Below are 20,356 nucleotides of genomic sequence, written 5' to 3'. Positions count from 1 at the left end.
AAGCTAATATGCATAATGGAAAATTATTAATATATATATTTTTCAATTTCAAACAAGTCTAAAGCATAGCAAGTTAACATTTTTGCTGGATATTATTATGTTTTTATTGTACCGATAATATTTTGATTAGGCGGCAACATAACCTGAGACTAGCGGACACAGGAATGCACTCTGAACCAGTTGAGAAGAATGCCTGCTACTCCCACTTCTACGAGATCCAATCCGAGACGACGAACGGTTTCAAGGCGCCCCCTCAGTCCTCAGAAGAGAGAAAACAAAGCATCCTATTAAAGAAAATAATCAATCACCGACCAGAGGTACAAATTCTTCCTCTGGACCAAGATAAGCAATAATTTAATCTACATATTTTCCATTTTTCTTATTAAGGATTGTAGTGGTCAGCGTTGTTTATCAGTAGTAAGGGGAACTTGAAACCGCTTCCTGCCCCATTTCCTTGGTTGTTTTGCTTTTTTCGCCTGTATTCTCCATGTTGGAGCAATAGCTAGGGCTCTCATAGTGTTTTCTAGTTATTAGATGGGACGGGAGCGTTAAACTAATAAACTTTATGTTAAATGCATATAGCAAATCGGGAAGATTGGACTGAAAAAAATAGCGGTTGATAACTATAATCGCTACTACAGGAAAAGAAGGAAGCCGTTTTATCGGAATATTTTCGATTATCAACGGCTTGGTAAACGCGATTGCTAACCAGCTAGCTGAATGTTGAAAGTCGCTACCTTCGAATTGGGGGAACGGATTGGACTTTGAGGGGCTGTGCATTTGTTAGATGGAAAGTTCTATTATTACTCAAGTGCAGAAAGAAGATAGTCAACTGCCGTCCAAAACAGGTAAGTCGTTGTGTGCAATGAGATTTTGTTATGGTAATATATGTATTATTAAGGGTGTTTGTTGAAGCAGACTGGCGCTACGCGCTAGCCAGCCAAGTGTCGCGTACTGCTGGTCTATGCAAGCAAATAACTACATGTCAGACAATATTAATTAGTCACGTCTAATTGCGATTTGAACAAAAAATTTTAGGCTCGAGTTTAATATTTCACACATTACATTTTATAGTCTGGAGGTATTCCAACGGTATTGAATCACATACATTTTCCCCTAATCTGTCAGTCTGTGGGTGTCCATTTTACATTCAGCGCGCGCGTCAAAGAATAGAACGTCGCTAGATCTGCTCTTCCTTAGACGATAACACCCGATAGACAATAACATCAGGGAAAGAGGACCTTTTGGATGAAGTTATTCGGATAGGAAACTGCTTCGCTAACTACATTTGTTTGCCAGTATTCGAGCCTTTGAGACTGATAGTTTAAGCACTTAGTAAATGTGTGTGCCATTTAGGTTTTACATACTCGCTTGAAAAGTGTACAGCAAGTCTTTAAAGTCACTGTTGTAATGTCTGGAATGTTGCAGATCATTTATTTGTACAGAACGTACTTGCATAGTTTTTTTTGGCCGTTTGTTTCGTCATCGGTTTGTATAATCATTTTTGTTTGGTTTGGATGTAGCTGAGCATCTCATTTGGTCATTTTGTATGTGTTTTTATTAAGCATATTTGAAATGCTTAATAAGAATATACTTATTAAAGAATAATTAGCTTATTAAAGAAAAATGTAGGTGGTGTAATGGTAAATTTATCTTAATGCAGGAGTAAAAGGTTCTTAGAAAGTCACCAGAACCAAGCTTCTCAGTAATTATATCCTGCATAGAAATATCCCGGGAGGTCCACAGTAGAAGTTGACACGGGATTGTATTTTCATTCCCCTCCAGTGTTGTCCTGCAAATATTTTTTTCCGTATTGTCCGAAAAAGATGCGTGTCTAACTTTCCGGTCCTGGTAAAAATCACTCCCATCCAGTTCTGTGCTCAGTTTGCAAAACAAGATACATGTATTAGGCGGGGTGTGACGGTTAACAGTGAGAACTTGAAGAAAAAGGTGTAAATGCTCAAAGGAAAAGGAGTGACAGCAACCAGTAGTGGTCTGGTTAACTAACGTCTTGCATGCTATTAATCAGCTCTTAGGATGACTCAGTAGCTGTCTTTACTGCATCAAACGGAGATGATTAAGCTAACTAGCTAATTGGTTACGCCATTTGTGAATGAGAATACAAAATTGTGTTTTCAGTCCCTCATTCAGTTTAATAGCTATATAGCAATTCTACCTGTTTGTGCAAATTAATCTTTTCATTCGAACCTTTATTTCTGTAATTTTAATTCCATCAACAATTGATTAGCCATATTTCCTAATAATTGCCACCCGCTGCATGTGCCAATTGATTCAAGTAATTTTTTTTCATGTTTTACATTAATTTGTATAATGTTATTTACATTGATTTGTTGACAAGCACATTTTGTGTTGATGCTGCAAAAGCTAGCAAAGACAGAAAACTACTACATTAGTATTGAGTGAGTTGCATATTGGAGAAAATATTTAACCACAAAGTACTGAGGTGAGATCTCCCCACATAAAGGCAAGGGGCCTATTTGCTGGTTTGGACTACATCTATTGTTGTGAACAATTTTGTTTCTAAACATAAAAATATTATCTAAAAAAACATTTTTGAATCACAATAGCAATGTGAAAGTCTTGCTGCACTGTAAGACGCAACACGTGTGTAAAGCGTTTTGGCCATACCATGGAATTGGAAGGCATTTAAACACCCTGCCAACTGTTTACCTTGTAACTAACATTAGTAACTACAATAAAGGATGACCAAAAAGTATTGATTGAGATTGTAGCACAAAGTGTGAGTGATACTGGTAAGTTCTATCATACTTGTGTTCATAATACACTGCTCAAAACATTTTTAAGCAACACTTAAATCACACATTGGGTCTCGATGAACAGAATATATTGAAGATCAAAATCTTTAATGTACATTGTGTAATTTGTTGAACAAAATGACGTAACAACGATCAGTGGAAACCAATATCACCAACCAATTGAGGGCTGGATTCAAACACACATCGGAATTCTAAGTAAACAGTTGAAATCACAGGCTGTTCCAACTTGAATTTGAATTTCATCACAGTACATCTTAATGTCACTCCGTAGTGTGCATGGCCCCCACGTGCCTGTATGCCCTCCCGACAACAGCTGGGCATGCTCCTGTAGAAACGGCGGATGGTGTCTGGGGTATCTCCTCCCAAACCTGGATCAGGGCATCAGTGAGCTCCTGGACAGTCTGTGGTGCTACTTGGCGTCGTCGGATGCACCGATACATAACGTCCCAGAGGTTCTGAATTGGATTCAGGTCTGGGGAACGTGAGGGCCAGTCAATGGCATCAGTGCCTTCATCATCCAGAAACTGCCTACACACTCTGGCCACACAAGGCTGGGCATTATTCTGCACCAGGAGGAACCCAGTGCCTTCTGCACCAGCGTAAAGTCTGAGGATTTCATCCCAGTACCTAACAGCAGGCAGGGTACCGTGCCAATGCCAAACCGGTCATGCTGGATGATGTTGCAGGCAGCATAATGTTCACCACAGCGTCTCCAGACTCTTAAGTTTGTTACGTGCTCAGTGTGAATCTGCTCTCATCTGTGAAAAGAACATGATGTCAGTGGCAGACCTGCCTATTTTGGTGTTCTCTGGCGAATGCCAGTGGAGCTGCAGGGTGCTGGGCTGTGACACTGAGCCCTCATGGAGTCTGTTTCTGACAGTTTGCCCAGAAACATGCACACCAGTAGCCCGCTGGAGGTCATTTTGTAGGGCTGTGGTAGTGTTCTGCCTGTTCCTCCTCACACAAAGGAGCAGATACCAGTCCTGCTGCTGAGTAGATGCCCTCTCTTCAGCCCTGTTCAGCTCTCCTTGTGTAATGGCCCGTCTCCTGGTATCTCCTCCATGCTTTTGAGACTGTACTAGGAGACACAGCAAACCTTCTTACGATGGTACGTATGGATATGCCATCTTGGAGGAGCTGGACTACCTGTGCAACCTGAATGGGCTGCAGGTACTGCATCATGCTACCAGTAGTGACAAGGACACTAGCAAAATGCAAAACTAGAGAAGAATCAGTCAGGAAGGATAAGGAGAGAGCAATTGTCTGTGGCCACCACCTGCAAAACCATTCCCTTTTTCGGGCTTGTCTTGCTTTTGCCTCCAGTGCACCTGTTGCCACTTTCATTTGCACATAAACAGGTGACATTGATTCACAATCGCTTATGCCTCCTACCCAGACAGATTGATATGCCTGAAGTTCAATTGACTTGGTGTTATACTGTGGTACCGATGGTTACAAATGTGTTCCCTTCATTTTTTTGTTAATTGTAGATTATGCTTATGTCCTGTTTATGTTAGGTCTTCATGCTTTATGATTTCACTGTCTCTATAATTGGAGAAATGTATGAACTATTACATCTGATAAAGATTCCACTTAGAGAAACATCATGTGCTCATGGCAAACAACAAGACTATAGTTTTCCATTTAAGATTGGGGGGTTAGTGCCTCGCCTTGACTCCTGACTGCCACCCCCACAGGCAAACTGTTTAAATTCACACCAACCATGTGGCCTGTGGAGACTTAATTAAGCCTGTGAGTGGTCCAATCTCACACCACTTGGCCTTCAAATTAGTGTTTGTGTCTTCACTTAATCCAGGAGGAAGCACGTTAAGTCATTTGTAATTCAATTGCGTTCATCTCCCTTCTCTCAACCTGAGTTGCTTGCGCTCAGAGTGCCAGCGAATTCCCGTGGCCTCTTCAATTACAGCCTGTTGTTCTTGCTGCTGAAATGTTTTTGCTGCTGAGTCACTATTAATAGCAATGCCAGCATTTGTTTAATAATAGACATTTACTGTCATTAAAGGTTTGTCAGCTCATGATCTTTATGGCCTGCATGACTCTGTATGCACGTCCCCAATGGATCCACTTCCCCTATGTGTTGCACTACTTTTTAGCTGGGCCCATTGCTTTACATAGAAAATAGGGTGCTTTTTTTGGACTGACCAGTTAGTTAGTGGCATTTTATTCTTCCCCTTTCTTGTGCCTCCCAGATGCCTGAGTTCTAAATGGAACAGACTCCATCCTCATCCCTCTGACCCTGTGAACTGTGTCTTTGCAGAAATAGACCCATACAGAGAGCAGGATCTGTTTACCCCTTGCTCTTGTCTGTCAGCCTGGGTTTGTTCTTTACACCAAATAAAACGTTTTAGATGTAATTATTTCCCCCCCAGTAAGCACATCCTGGTTGTACTCACGGCCACACATTGAATGACTTCAGGTAGATTCCTGCTGTTTTGTTTGTTTGGATAAATGTTTTGCAGTGAAACTGTTTAGTTTGATGGAATTAATACACGGCTCTGGTAAATCTACACCTGTGGTAAAGACAAGGGAGGTTTGCCTGATGGATCTATTCTACTGACAGCGCAAATCTCTTTTAACGATGGTTATGGAAGGCATGTTATGTATGGGGAGGTTTTCGGGTTACAGAACAGCTGGCTGTAGTTTTGGCTGATATAAATAGCTGTAAACGTTTTGGGTTTTCTCCGGTAGGCTACCATTTGAGATGAAACGGTATGAACATTTCATATCACGGTTATAGTGACAAATTATCACGATTATCAATATTATCGCGGTATTGTTAAAATGTGCTGGAAATGTTCAAAAAGTACTCATACACTGAAATCGTTTCACCCTGTTTTATATTGAAAACCAGAAAACAACATTAACATTAAAGATGGCACCATTTGTCCATGAGAGGTAAAAGATTCCCTAATGCAAGTTTTTATGAACACAACCTTAAGTAAGCAAATCAAATGTGCATATAAACACAACACAAGTAAAGCAACGGGAACAATACAACCATAGGTGAAAAAATCCAATATGCAAATGTTTACACATTTTATTTTATGTTAACAAATCGACTGCACTGATTGTGTCCGTTCTCTTCTTCATGAAGAAATAAAGTGCTTCTGGCCTAACATTCTGTACGCATTAGGGGTGTATTGGTACGCTGAAGTCACGGTTTGGTGTGTACTGGATATGTTAAGTCAGGGTTCAGTACGCTTTCGGTGTAGTGGGAAAAAATATTATGAAGGTATACATTTTGCCCATTGGCACTGTAGTTAAAGCTGCACTAGGTAGGATGTTTTCCGTAAAAAAAAAATGTTTTGCAAATACTCACGGGTGAGAAAGCAGTTCTGCACCAATGCCCAACTGTGACTTCATCTAAGTTCCGTCTCTGGGGGAAACTCTGAGTTTAGAATCTTAGAATATATTCATTCGGGAAACACAACGGGTACCAAACTGTCCTACCGAACGGTAAGGCAGGCATAAGTGTAGCGTTACACCCCTAGTATGCATGCATTCACTTGAGATTAAAATGTAGAAATATCAGCCTATTTGTTTACCTTGCATGCCCTATAAAGTATTGTGTGGTGGTTGTGATGACTCTGTTTTTAAGCGATTTCTTTTAGTTGTATTTTTAAAAAATTTATTATGATAATTTTTTCCCTATGTTCTACAGACAGGGTCACCATTTTCGATTAAGTTGTCCCTCAGCGCTCCTGTAAAACCCAAAATACGACCGCGCTTCAGATTTGGTCCTTCCTAGAAGGCTGAAAAATACCCCGATTGCTGTCTCTGCCTTCCATGTTTTCTTACATAACAACCCACACTGCGCAAGTGTCAGACTGTTGCTAAATTTGGTTGATGCTGGACAATATTTACTGCTCTAATCAAAAACTGTTTTAATGATAATTTTTATTTGAAACGGTAATACTAACCATCAGGAATTTTAGTGTGGTTTATTGTTTAACTGGTAACTGTTTCATCCCTAGCTACCTCTCAGCCATTAATATGGTTAGCATACTATTTATAATATCTAATGGACAAATGGGATATTGGTGCAAGGAACAAGATAATTGTCGGTTAGTCAGCTGTAGGCCTCTGTGTTGTGGGTATTTGTTCTGATTGGCTGCAGGGCTTCTGGCCCCCCTGGCGGTGGTGGTTGGGATGGTGATGGTGGCAGTTTTAGACTTAACTGGAGCTACAGTGCATGTCATTTTGTTATAGGGATGCAGTGCACTTGCCTTCACATTTCTGCAATGCTCTCTCATTTGTATCAAATGCTCTACCTTAACAGTTTGTGCTGTTGCTTGTAAACCTTAAACTCAAGGAACTTCTCTTTCATTGGTGAAGGCTATTTTAGACAAGGAACCAGTACACTTAGTCTATCACAAAGGCATACATTTACAACCAACAATGTTGTTCACCCTCAGTAGACCGTAAGTTTCTAAACAACATCGTATCTGCTTTATTGTCAAGAAGCAGTATTCTGCATCAGTATTTATTGATTTGGCAGAAGCTTTTCATTTTGTCAACCTTCACTTTTTCCTTTATAGACTCAGCCTTCTCGTGACTGTCAAACTTGTTTTGAGGACTATCTCTCTATCCTTGTACAATGTGTCAAAACTGAAGGCCTTCTGCGTAAACCTCTTGATTTATCTATGGGAGTTCCTCAAGGTTCAATTCTTAGATCGACCACATTCTCTGTGTATATTAATGATGTTGTGCTTAGTGCTGGTAACATCCACCTGTTTTCTGACACTACTTTCATGTATACATCTGGAAATCTGATGAACCTACAACATGTATTTAATCCAACAAATTTTACCTTCACCTCAATACCCCCAAAATGAGTTGGCCATCACTTCATACCCAATGCCAGACTCATAGGCACTTACTGACAAGTCCTGTTTCTGCAAATTCTCCCTCTACCTCTGTTAAATCCTCGCATGGTTGTCCAGTAATAACTTGTTCTGCAAGATATCTTACAATATTCTCTCCCCGTCAACAATTTTTTTTGTTATCCCCAACCAATGACCTATTACAAAAGACTAATCACTCCTCACCTCCCTAATCAAGCATCTATTTGACCTGTGCACCTGCTGAGCATAAAATGTCATAATGTAAAATATTTTTCAGAATATATTTTATTTGTTTATTTCACTTGTGTACTGTTAGGAGACATTCGACAAATATGTTACAGAAAACAAAGTTTCCTGCTGCTACAAAAAAAAAGACAAGTGGCTGATGGATTAAAATGGCTTTTGCCCAAACCACTATGTCAAAGCTTTATAGGGACATAACTACTGCGGTATTCTTTTGTTTCGCGAAGTACATTTTTCTTTAAGCACCGTGGAACTGGAAAATCGGCTTTCAGCATTGTTGATAATATTGTAAAGTGCTTTTATGTGTGCATTTCAATAGCTACATGTTGTAGTGTGGACAGTGTTTTTTTTAATAACTTCTTAATCATAATTTTTCTGTAATACTTTCTGTATTTTACTCAGGACTGTGATGTAAACATACTGACTGGATTTATCTCATTTTCCTTCTAGGCAGTTTTCCCTATAACGTTTAAATGGCTGTACAGCAGCATAGGTGTTCCGATTCATTTATCTTTTATATTTATTTCTAGCGCAGATTATTCACCTTCATGTGATTAGTCACGTCCACACTTTTGTTTTGTGGTTAAGCAAATTTTCCAATGTTTTTTTATATCGCCATCCATATCGTATTGAGAGCAAAAACATAATACAATGTATTGTGACATCAATGTTTATCAGTATTGCCCAGCGATATTTTTAAATGCTGTATGTGGTGCTGTGTGTCATCCACGACAGATTTGGGTTGTCTACTAGCAGTAGGTATTATAAGTCGGTAATGTTTTTTTGTTTCTCTCCCGTAAGTTGTCTAAGATGTGAGTGAACATAACAATGCAGGCAAAATACAACTATAAAATATTAAGCCTAGCCTAATTCTCAACCCAGTATGTATATTATCTCACATTTCCAATCGCAACACGTTATATGAAACAATGTATTAATTGAAAACCATTTCAGTAGTCTATCCCTTACCTATACTGGGGGAAGTCTGCAATCACTTTGTTTTTGTGTCATGGACCTTGAACATTGTATTGTATCACCTCATAGAGGAAAAGCATGTGACCTTATTTGACACAAAACAATTGATTCCATTATTCTAACAAGGCACCTGTACTGTAAATCTGTGACCGTGTCCAAATGGCCAACTCTGCCAGCAACCCAGTAGATGCAATCGTGATGCAGTGTCCCCATAGGTGACAGCCTCTTGAACTAATCACACGGAGCCAGATGAGTTTAACAATACCTACGCTGGTCGATTTCTCTAGTAGCCCCTACGTTGAAAGCACTGAGTGAGGCTGTAGCAGCTGTAGTTTGGAGAGCCTGTACCTTCTCATTTACTAAAATAAAATGTACCAAAACTATATCATGAAGGGAAAGAACAAGTAAGTTGCTTTATTAATTAAATAATACAAAAAATTGTGTTGCAGTCTAGTTATATGTACAAATAAACGCCAGAATAACTGGTGGGGCTATGTTCCATTTCCTTAAAGGACATGTCGCCACTAAATTCGACCACACCAGAACCCTGAATATAAGCATGCACTCCCAAGTACATTTAAACAGGCTATTATGGATTGGCCATGATTTTGAGTGGTTACATAATTTATCAAACCTTATCTCTCAGCTTTACATAAACGAGTGAAGCAAACATTGCTGTTTTCAGTTGTTTGGCACTTTATCAAAACAATGTGAATATCTGTATAAGGTTAGAGAGATACTCTAATTCTATTTGGACGTGAGTGTCTGCTAAATTACTTAAATGTAGTCTGCGTGGGGTTAACCATTACAGGTTTCACCCGCCGTCTCTTTAGCACACTTGCTGATAATGTGTTACTTCTCTCCCTAGGCCAGGTGAAACAATCTTCCCCAAAGAAGCCTCGGAGCCGGAATATCTTCAAAGCCCTCTTCTGTTGCCTCCGAGCACAGGATGCACCTCAGGCTCCACCCCCTTCCCAGGATACCCTTCTCACTCCTGAGGACAATGGGACGGTTGCCAAGGTAACAACTGCATGTCAGCTGGCCAGTCGCTCCAGTGGCCCACAACTGTTAACACCAGAATGATTTTCTGAAAATGAAATTCAAAGTTAATACGCCAACTTCTACTTTAGAGGCTATTAATTATGCTTTTTTTACATTAGAATTGGTCGTGAAGAGTCTCGTGTCCCAGTAGAAGTATTGTTAGATAAATCTGAGTAAATGGAGGATAAAGTCTAGATGGCGGTTTTTAACTTTTCCCTAATATGTAAGTAAAACTTCATGCTCTACATTTTTAGCGCAACAGAATCTGTTCATTGTAAGCTGTCCATCTCTTGCCCACCCGTTGTTAAATAGCTTTTGGTTTAGAGTGAGGGCAAAAAAACGTATCTTCTCCCAACCGCTTTATAGAACTTTGTGGAGAAATAAGTTAATGTGAAAAACTAACAACAAAAATGTTGATTGACACATAAGTAGTATACATTTATTTCCACCACCACCGATGTTCTTAGAGCTATAAACCGGCAATTTGTCTTTTTTTCTGACCCTCTTCTGCCTCTTTTTAAGTTCACCTGTTTTAATAGAACAAGTGAATATAGTTATAGCTATTAGCTAGCCATAAGCAATAATCCGTTTCTAATTTAACACGTAAAATGTACATTTGATACGCAAATGGCGTTCCATGCACTAGGTTACAGATTAGCAGTATTGGCCAGTTCTCACAACATAGCTGTCATTGCCCATAAATAGCTGCTCTTCAAACCCCCTCCTTTGTTCACCACAATCACTTCTCATTGCCTGGCCAAACGGGGCTTGACTAGCTTTTCCTTCTTGTTTGTGACCATACAGCAGAGAACTTCGTAATGGAGTAGTTAACTGAAACAGGTGTTGCATGGCCCGTGCGACTGCTTGACTAAAAACATCTTAGTCAAGTCACAGACTACTGACTAAACCTTCAACTGAATAGGGTCAGCGCCAAAGGGAATGCATTTTCAAGCAGATGTTGTTAAAAGCTCAAGTGTAACCTTTTCTTTTTTGGGCTTGTGGTGTAAGTGTGGTCCACACAAATACTGGTGGAAATTGGTAAAGATTTTACTTTTTTATTTATAATATTTTTTGGTAAATCCCAATCTTATTTGCAGTTTGTAAGGCAATAAGATGTGAAATAATCCGAAGGGGTCTCCTCCCTGATGGATGTCTGTTAAATCTGTTCTGTCTGTTAATCTGTCTGTTAGGTCTGTACTGTCTATGTACTCTGTCTCTCCTTTCACTTTATTTTAATCCCTCCCAGTCTCACAGGACTCCAAATCACAATGGTTCTTCATGTAATTAACCAGCTAGAGTAGAGCTGGGCTGAGCCGTGCTGTAGTACCATCAATAGTATTTGGGTCAGTGGGTAAGACTGTCTATGTCCCAGATGGGACCCTAGTCTCAATAAAGTACATGCGATTTTACCAGGGTCCATAGAGAAAACATCTTGGTATCCTATTGATATTTTGAGTCTGAATAAAGTGAATTGCTTATGTTGCCATATCATAGTCAGATGTTAAACTGTTCACTTACCTCAAGAATTTCGATGCCCAGTTCAAAGTCTTCACAATTTAATTGCGCCAATATAGAGCTTGGAGATGAAGACAATAAAATGACAAATGCTTTTGAAAGGCAGATTTATTGCTGCATCTCACAGATCCGTTTCATTTTGTTAGAACTGTTATATCTTGATGACACTCGTTTAGTTAGCATGTTGGGTGAATTGGCATTTAAATGTCAACTGTTCAGACTTTACCAAACAAATTAATGAGTAAAAATACACACTGATCATATCCATTTTACCAGAGACAATATTACATAGATGTAGGTGTTTGTGTACCTTACTGTTCTGTCCAGATTGTCCGGTGAGTTAGCTCTAGAAAAGGTTGATAAGCACTGTGTAGGCGGCAGCACAACAAGGCCCGACGAGTATGCTGCTTATATTGGTTGCTGATATTAGCATACTATGGTCCCACTAATAGAATCCGGCCCGTGAATTACTGTGTTGCTGATATGTAGCCTGGTACTGGCTTCTGTTCCGCTATAGGCAAAGTTATGAACAGTCATGGATATACCCGCAACAGATGTTGAGCCCTTGTGGTGTGTTTGGATTGACAGATGGGAGTTGACTCTATAACCTAGTTAACTCTCTTTTCATCTCCCTGTTTAGCTTGGTCTGCTTCAAAACCTTTACTGCTAGTTTCATCCAGTACATGGAAGGACTATCGCTGTGTTTTTCTACAGAAGTAGAGACTATTGTTGTAAATAGAATTTGGGTTGATGAGGAAATTGTTTTGCAGGACGGTGTGTTTTTTTTCATGACCCTATGAAAGTCCTGTCCATGTCCTGGTGCTTAATTTTACAGCCTAAGAATGGGCGTGCGTGCGTGTGTGTTCTGAGGGAATCTTTTTTTCAGTATATCTGATGGCCATGTACAAAGAGAGAGACCACAATTTTCCGTACACCTACAGTAATTCACTTTTTATAGTATTCCCCAATGTCTAAATGAGCTTTATATATTTTGAAAAAAGGCTTTGAGTATGATCAAATCAATATGTATCTACATAACATGTTACCCAATAAGATGTTCTTATCCAACTTACAGAAGCAATTGTACTTGATCAATTGCCATTGACTTGATGTTCAACGGGCTATGTGAGCAAGATACCGATAGTTGCATTTCTCTGCTGTTGATGCCTCTAAAAGGCTTACTTTATCAGGTGTTAAATCACAGGGGTGATGCAGTTTGGAAGAGACCCATTCTCTAGTGAAGCAAAGTACCCCTTCTCTGCCAAACCTAGTCAAATGAAATATGTCCCACTTTCCTTTTTTTTTGGAAAAATAAGACAGAAAGAAGAATGAAACTACAAAATATAACCCAGAGATGCTCTGTGTTAAAGATTTCCTTTTGATGAGATGAGCGGTGTATGTAAAACGGACAGGAAAGGCGAAAATCAAGTGTTACAAATGAACATTATTTTTAAAAATCCATGCCAGAGCTCCGTGTCGATGACTGTCTTTTATCTCGTGGGGATCTGGGACTTTAACTGCATGTAATGTATTCAGTTTTCTGTTGGACTGTTAAGTCCTAATTTCCAACGAGATAATACAATAACTTTTACAGATCCTCAAAACATCCAGGCCCGGATTAAGAGGCACTTCCTAAAAAAGTACTCTTAAGACATTTCTAATGCAGTTATAGCAACCTTGAATTTCGATCACATGTACACTACTGTTCAAAAGTTTGGTGTCACTTAGAAATGGCCTTGTTTTGCATGACAACATACATTAAATGCATTTGAATAGGAATTATAGCAAAATGAATAGGAAATATAGTCATTGACAAGGTTGGATAAAATAATTGTCCTTTCACCAAATAATCCTTCATTTGCAGCAATTAAAGTCTTGCAGACCTTTGGCATTCTTGTTGGCTATTTGTTGAGGTGATCTGAAGAGATTTCACCCCATGCTTCCAGAAGCACCTCCCACAAGTTGGATTGGCCAGATGGGCTGGTCTTAGTACCATACGGTCAAGCTGCCACCATACGTACAGCTCGGTAGGGTTGAGATCCGGTGACTGTGCTGGTCACTCCATTATAGACAGAATACCGGCTAACTGCTTCTTCCTTAAATTGTTGTTGTGTAGTTTGGAGCTGTGCTCTGGGTCATTGTCCTGTTGTAGGAGGCTTTAGTGTTGCGAAATGTAGTGATAGCCTTCCTTCTTCAAGATCCCTTTTACCCTGTACAAATCTCCCATTTTACCACCCCAAAAGCACCCCCAGACCATCACATTGCCTCTACCATACTTGACAGATGGCATCAAACTCTCCTCCTCCATCTTTTCATCTTTGTTATTTTTTTATTTTTTGTGGTCCAAACACCTCAAACTTAGATTTGTCTGTCCATAACACTTTTTTTCCCCCCAATCTTCCTCTCTCCAGTGTCTGTCTTCTTTTGGCCATCTTAATCTTTTCATTTTATTATTTATAATTATTATTGGCCTATCTGAGATTGCTTTTCTTTGGACTCTGCCTAGAAGGCCAACATCCCAGAGTCGCCTCTTCACTGTTGACGTTGAGACTGGTGTTTTTTGGGTACATTTTAATAAAGCTGCCTGTTGAGGATCTCTGAACCGTCTGTTTCTCAAACTAAACATGTCCATTCTGCTCTAGCTGTAAATTAGTTTTTGAAAACTGGGGCCCTGTGAGGGGATAGTTCTGTCGTATAGGACCATGTTTTCATGAATTTGATTATATAAAATGAAAGCCCTTCATTTCACAATGGCCCTGGCAGTGGGCAGGACTTTGACATGATATTGTAGACTTTTCAGAAAGTTGAATGACAATGGCATATTAAATGCACATTTCTGTGTATTTCTTAGTATAGTATTATAAATATGTAAAAAGAGCACTCCTTTCTGTCACAAGTAAATTTTCTGAAACTCGCAATGAGGTCAAAATTGTTCAACTATTTGTTTTTCTGACTGTGTAGAACTGTACATGGTTCCTGTGCAGTTTCAGGTTATTCCCCCTGGAAACTATTACATGTAGGGTGTGTCGTTTAAGTACTGGGGGAAAAAGTGTCACCTGGTGGACAACTGTTGCCGTGTACTCTGATTGTAGGAATCTTAGTTATAAAAATCTGTCTATGGTTTAAAGCATTTGGGCAGAAGTATTAATATACACATTTTTACAATGTGCTTTCCTGGGACTTATATTATTTATACACGTGAAGTGATTCTTACAAACCGAGTGCTCTGTATTGTGTAAAGACAAAGGATGATGTAATGGTGCAGGTTGAGGTTTGTTTTTCACCTCTCTGTCCCCTCTGTCCTCTCCCAACCCTTCCACTGGCCCGTCTCTTCCAGGTTCCAGGGACCAGTTTACTGCCTGAGGTAACCCCTCAGGACGCGGGCAAGATCTGTGTGGTCATTGACCTGGACGAGACGCTGGTGCACAGTTCCTTCAAGGTAAAACACACTGTCAGAAACCTGTTGGCTCTCCACACATCTAGAATCCCATCAGGGACCCGTTCTTTTGATGCGTTGCAAGCCAGGATATTTGTATATAATAACAGTGTAATTAATTTTTTTAACTTTTGCGATCCCACTGTTAGACTGTCCTATGGGTGACTAAAAAAAGGAACACCTACATGGTGTGTTATTTGGGCTTTGTGCCTCGTGCCATCAGAAATGCTTTGGAGTAATTTAATGCCGTTCCTCCTTGAAGTTCCATCATGTCTTGATTTGTTGTTGATGGTGGTGAAAACGCCGTCTCGGGCGCCACTCCCAAAAGTGTATATTTTTAACTTGGCTAATATTTTGGTGGTGTCTTATCATGATAGCTGCGTTTTTGAGGTTGTATGCATTTGGAATGTATTCAGTCCTTCACTTATTCCTAAAGAAATGAATAGTTTTCCTTATCAGTATACACATACTACCCCATAATGACCAAGCAAAAGCTGGTTTTTAGAAAGTGTCATAAAAAATTGGACAAATAAATCGTGTTTACTTATGTAAATCGCATCCTTTGCTAAGACACTGGAAATTGAGCTGCGGTGCATTGTTTCCATCATTGTCTATTTCTGCAACTTGATTGGAATTCACCTTTGGTCATTTCAGTTGAACTGACGGTGTGTGTCAGAGTGAAACCCAACTTCAACTAAGTACTTAGTGAAAGGGTTTGAAAAATTGTGTGATCTTTTTAAATACATTTTCTAACATTTCTAAAAGCCTGTTTTTAACTGATCATGTTGGGGTATTGTGTGAATCTTCAATTTGATAAATGTTTGAATAAGGCGGTAAAGTAACAATGTAGAAAAGTGAGGAGTCCTGAGTATTTTCCGAAAGCTCTGTAAACATATTTTGTAGCGCTGCAACTGATTTTCTTTCATAATACTGACAATAAAAAAATGTCCTTGTGTGATCCTGCAGCCAATCAGTAATGCTGACTTCATTGTACCTGTGGAGATTGAAGGAACAACGCACCAGGTAACTTATAATGACAGTGTATGAACACAATTCTGTTGTATGTTAAGGATTATAATACATTTAGTCGTAATTGGGTCATAAGGTCCAACTGTTATTTGAATTCCAAGTGGCTGCAGTATTAGGTGCCTGGGTCGATTTTCGGGTTAAGTGTTGCTTGGGGACAGAACCACAGATTTCTTTCCACCTTGCTGGCTTATGTACAGTACCAACCAATGCCAGCCTCTGTAGTCATGTTGAGCTACTGCGACGTGCTGGAAAAGCAGTAATGCTTCTGAAATGTTGACACATGAAAAACCTTTGAGAAATCCCATTTCAAATCATGGAATAAAATGTAATGTATAGATGTAAATGTCTATCTGTGTTCAGTATGGATATGCCTTTGTTAAATGTCAGCTGTTCATAGCTGTAATGCTGTGTATAGTATTCATGAATAGTACAGTTAAGCCAGGGGTCATTGAGGCCTCGTACACCCTGCTCCAGCTTTCCTGTCGTGGGACTCTAACCACAGCGCTCTGGCCTCTGCCTGGTTCAAGTAATCCAGGATAGGCTAGTTCCCGCCAGTACGGCCTATTCTCGATTACTTGTTTCAGGAAGCGGCTGCCAACTTCAAACACAATCCTTTCGGGATGACCACACAGACACACTCTTGGAGGGGAAGATCCCAGACTCTCTTCCCAAAACGTTTAACCCCTTTTTTTAACCTTCACGTTCAGTGTTTTCTGACGTTGCCTTTTGTTCCTTTAATGTTGAACTCAAGTTTTTGAGCGGTTGAAAAATGAATCCATTTATTCTCACCAGTCTGTTTTATTTCCACTGTTGCCTTTTCAATTAGCCAACACTTTAAGCTTGTTAACTATGGTGAGTAGACAGTAGCCGCTAGCCAGTGAATAACTTGTGCCGGTTTGCAGATGAACATAGAGCGCATGTGTCTGCGTGCGTGCATTTGCTCTAGTTTGTAAGTCCGTAGACTAGTGTTCATAAATGAATGCTGCTAGATAGCTGTGCTTGACCCCTCCTCGCCAGCTGCTTATAGACCTTGTGTGATGTGTTCCAGGTTTACGTCCTGAAGAGGCCTCATGTAGATGAGTTCCTCCAGAGGATGGGAGAGCTGTTCGAGTGTGTTCTCTTCACTGCTAGTCTCGCCAAGGTAACATTGCTCTTACTGTCGATTTTGGAGAATGACCCCCCCCTGGTGGCGATGAAGTGCCGCTGTTGAAATGCGGCTGCGTTCACTGTGCCCGTCCAACACGCCGCTGTCACCCCGCCTGACTGCCCTCTGTCCTTCTCTCCTCCCCGCCCTGCAGTATGCCGACCCAGTGACCGACCTGCTTGACAAGTGCGGGGTGTTCCAGACGCGTCTTTTCCGGGAGTCCTGTGTGTTTCACCAGGGCTGCTACGTCAAGGACCTGAGCCGCCTGGGCCGCCAGCTCAACAGGACCCTCATCCTGGACAACTCCCCTGCCTCCTACATCTTCCACCCTGAGAACGCTGTGAGTGCCGTGGGCCGGCTCCGGCCTCCTCGGAGCGTTACTGCTGCTGGGCTCAATGCTATTTCCTAATGTGGGGGGGGGTCATCTTTTTTGAATGTGCGCGTAGTCAACAGTAAATCAGTGTTTCCTCGGCTGTCCTTCAGTCACTGCCTTTCCTGGAAGTAAAGCCAGGCTGTGTGTCTGTCCACAGGTGCCTGTGGTGTCCTGGTTTGACGACCTGGAGGACACTGAGCTGCTGAGCCTCCTGCCCATCTTTGAGGAGCTGAGTGAGGCGCAGGACGTCTATGACAAACTGCAGCAACTGCGAGCCCCTTGACACGACCCGCCCCACGCACGCGCCCACCGACTAGTCAGAACCTCCCATCTCAGCCAGATTACACCCGTCTCAGCCAGAGAAAAGCCCAAACCGTACATACACAAACACACTCACTGCGTGCTGTGTTGTTACTCTAGACACACACTTGGTCATGTGTTTAGTGTTTGGCCTCTGATCTGGATGGCTGTCCACAACTCCTCCTGTCCTCCCCAGCGGGTTAGCTGGTGCTGCCAAACTGCTGTTCCGGAAACAATCCTACAGACTCAATGCAAAGAGGCTCCCTTTTTTTCTGATGTTAAATCGGGACTCATACACCTGCTTGTATTCCAATCATTGAAATCAATGGGCCAAGTCTTTATTTTATTTTTTTCAGAAACAAGACTTTGATTTTCTAGCACTAATTGTGACGCAAAACAATGGACTCTTCTCTACACACCTTTCTGCTTTGACAATAATCTCAATACAAACATTTTGACAGGGGACTTTATAGTATTGCAAGGAAACTGCAAAATACACCATGGTTAATTTTTACATTTATTATTGCAGCAGCCTGTGAAAAGGCTGTTTTTAAGGACATCTCTCTCCTGAATGGATTCACTTTAGAAGCTGAACAGGCGGTCTCTCTGGTCCAAGGCCTGCATTACGTCACTAAACGTGACTTTACCATACATAAGATGACTTCATAATATTACATGACCTCTTTTTTTGACCAGACCTTACATGGGGAGCAAGGGATCTCCGTCTTTGTGCCTTCTGAATATGAAAAAGAAATTAAATCAGTTTTGTTTTTAAAGAAAATGCTTTCTTCCTTGCAGAAAATGGTTGTTCTTTTTCAATCGTTAGGTTTTCTATACATTTTTAAGATGTCTTTTAAATGTTCAGTGTGTTGGTTAGAAGTGCAGATGTCTTTTGTAATGTCTCGGATGTTGAGGAAGAACAGCCATACATTAACAAGCCTCCGTGTGTATGTTGTATCTACATGAAATCCTCCATTCTTGTTCGCTGAAGATTACCTCATCCTCGGCCAATAGGGACCATTACAATCCAAGGGTCACGCCCATCATGTACAGGCGGTGCAAACCCGCCCTTTGGATGCTCACTCGCTCCGAGGTGTGTCCTGTACAGGACAATTAAGCCGATTAACCTCAACTTTTGGCACCTGCTTTAAAAAAAAAGCTCTTTAAATGAACAGGCAGATTTCGACTAGTTCTCTTCCAAATTTGGAGTGATTCTCTGCTGGTGTTTGATCTGCAAAGGATGCCATAGTGGATAAACTGAGGCCTTGTTTAAAAATTAGTTAAATTTTGTTAAAATTTTTTGTCAAGCCTTCTGGATGCCATATTGTTTGTTGGCTGGGGAGGGGGGGGACTTTGGATAAGTAGGCTGCTAATATTGAAGACCACGCACGCCCGTTTACCCATCTGCCCATCGCGTTTTCTCCATACTTTGCCAAGTCGTTGCCACTTAAGTTGTATTATTTTTAAAAATATATCGTATTTTAGGTGACATTTCATTGTATAAAGAAAATGGCATTACTAAGACGTACAAGTATGTCTGGTGAATTCTGTGTTATTACCTGTTGTGGAAGGTCTACAGTACTCACTGCCATGTTTCAGGTGCTGTACACATGGAAAGGCAGCAGTTCTGCAGTGGCAAATGCTGGATTAATTTAGCCAGATGTTCTGCTGCTCTAGTTGTAACTGCAAGCACAGACAAAACATGCCCAGTCCAGTCACCGCATCCCAAAGAGGTTTGTTTTGTTGTTATTTTATTCAAAAGATAAAAAGCGCCTTTTCATACTAATACACTTTATGAAGTGCCTACGGTTTTCTCTGCGATGGAAGCTTTGGGGTAAAGGCACCAAGGGGCTCCATCATGCCCATTTCTTTCTTTTCAAAATGCTGTAACTATTAACCTGTTTCCTGTGTTTGGCTGAATTGAGAGTAATCCATAAAAAAGGTCTTTACCAAGCAATCCTACTCCGCTTTTTCCTTGGGATTCACCAAAAGGGCAGTGTGTAATGGTGTGTATCCCACACCCATACAGAATGGTGTAGGTCTCTGTTCACTCAGTCTCCCAACCTGTAGTTTCTAAACTGTAGACATTTGTAAGGGTTTTAATCTTCTGCATTTGAATTGGCTCTCTATTTTGCAAAAGGCGCTCAAATCCTCTTTTATTAGTCTGTTGTATAGGGCATTAAGTTATATCTGGTGGTGGGACATGGTGGAGGGTGATCAGGGCACAACCTGTTAATGTTACGTCCAAAACACTAACGCTGAGTTTACAGGGGCAGCCCGTTTGCAGTCTATTGTAACTAAATGGAGTTATCAATCACATCGCTAGCCCACGATTGGGCGAAAGATCACAGCTGTGCGGTGTGTGAAAACAAATTCTAAATCTAACATGGGTTCATCAACATCAGTGTTTACCAAAGCTCAACACTTTATTTTTTGTGTAGGTGGGAGGGGAGTGGAAGGAGGCACAACATATTCACACTACAATTTCCATTAAAGTGTTTTCTGCCTCCATTATTTCTTCTATTCAAAGGAACCGGTCTTGGTCCTTTAAATATGCATTAATAGTGAATTGGTCAGAGGCCTCCATCATACCCGATGTATTTAACATTTCTGCCCACATGACATTTCAAAATGTAA

At 40.6% G+C, this 20,356-nt stretch overlaps 1 protein-coding gene across 1 annotated transcript; it reads left to right on the top strand.

Annotated features, from left to right (window-relative positions):
* Window positions 1-277: 277 nt before the first annotated feature.
* On the top strand, window positions 278-19,778 carry LOC105016948 (carboxy-terminal domain RNA polymerase II polypeptide A small phosphatase 2). The gene is made up of 7 exons (XM_010881152.4): window positions 278-848; window positions 9,750-9,901; window positions 14,775-14,876; window positions 15,840-15,896; window positions 16,951-17,043; window positions 17,201-17,386; window positions 17,577-19,778. Exons 1-7 carry the CDS (start codon window positions 788-790, stop codon window positions 17,700-17,702), a joined length of 777 nt encoding a protein of 258 aa, XP_010879454.1. The 5' UTR covers window positions 278-787; the 3' UTR covers window positions 17,703-19,778.
* The last annotated feature ends 578 nt before the right edge of the window (window positions 19,779-20,356 follow it).

The sequence above is a fragment of the Esox lucius genome, chromosome 17 (genome assembly GCF_011004845.1).
Source record: "Esox lucius isolate fEsoLuc1 chromosome 17, fEsoLuc1.pri, whole genome shotgun sequence".
In the NCBI taxonomy this organism is placed as follows: domain Eukaryota; kingdom Metazoa; phylum Chordata; class Actinopteri; order Esociformes; family Esocidae; genus Esox; species Esox lucius.
This window is presented reverse-complemented; position numbering and strand designations above follow the sequence as displayed.

Coding starts and splice junctions, on each gene's coding strand:
- LOC105016948 (XM_010881152.4), top strand. CDS start 788: ATGGAAAGTTCTATTATTACTCAAGTGCAGAAAGAAGATAGTCAACTG. Junction 9,902..14,774: donor ACAATGGGACGGTTGCCAAG/GTAACAACTGCA, acceptor CGTCTCTTCCAG/GTTCCAGGGACCAGTTTACT. Junction 15,897..16,950: donor TTGAAGGAACAACGCACCAG/GTAACTTATAAT, acceptor GATGTGTTCCAG/GTTTACGTCCTGAAGAGGCC.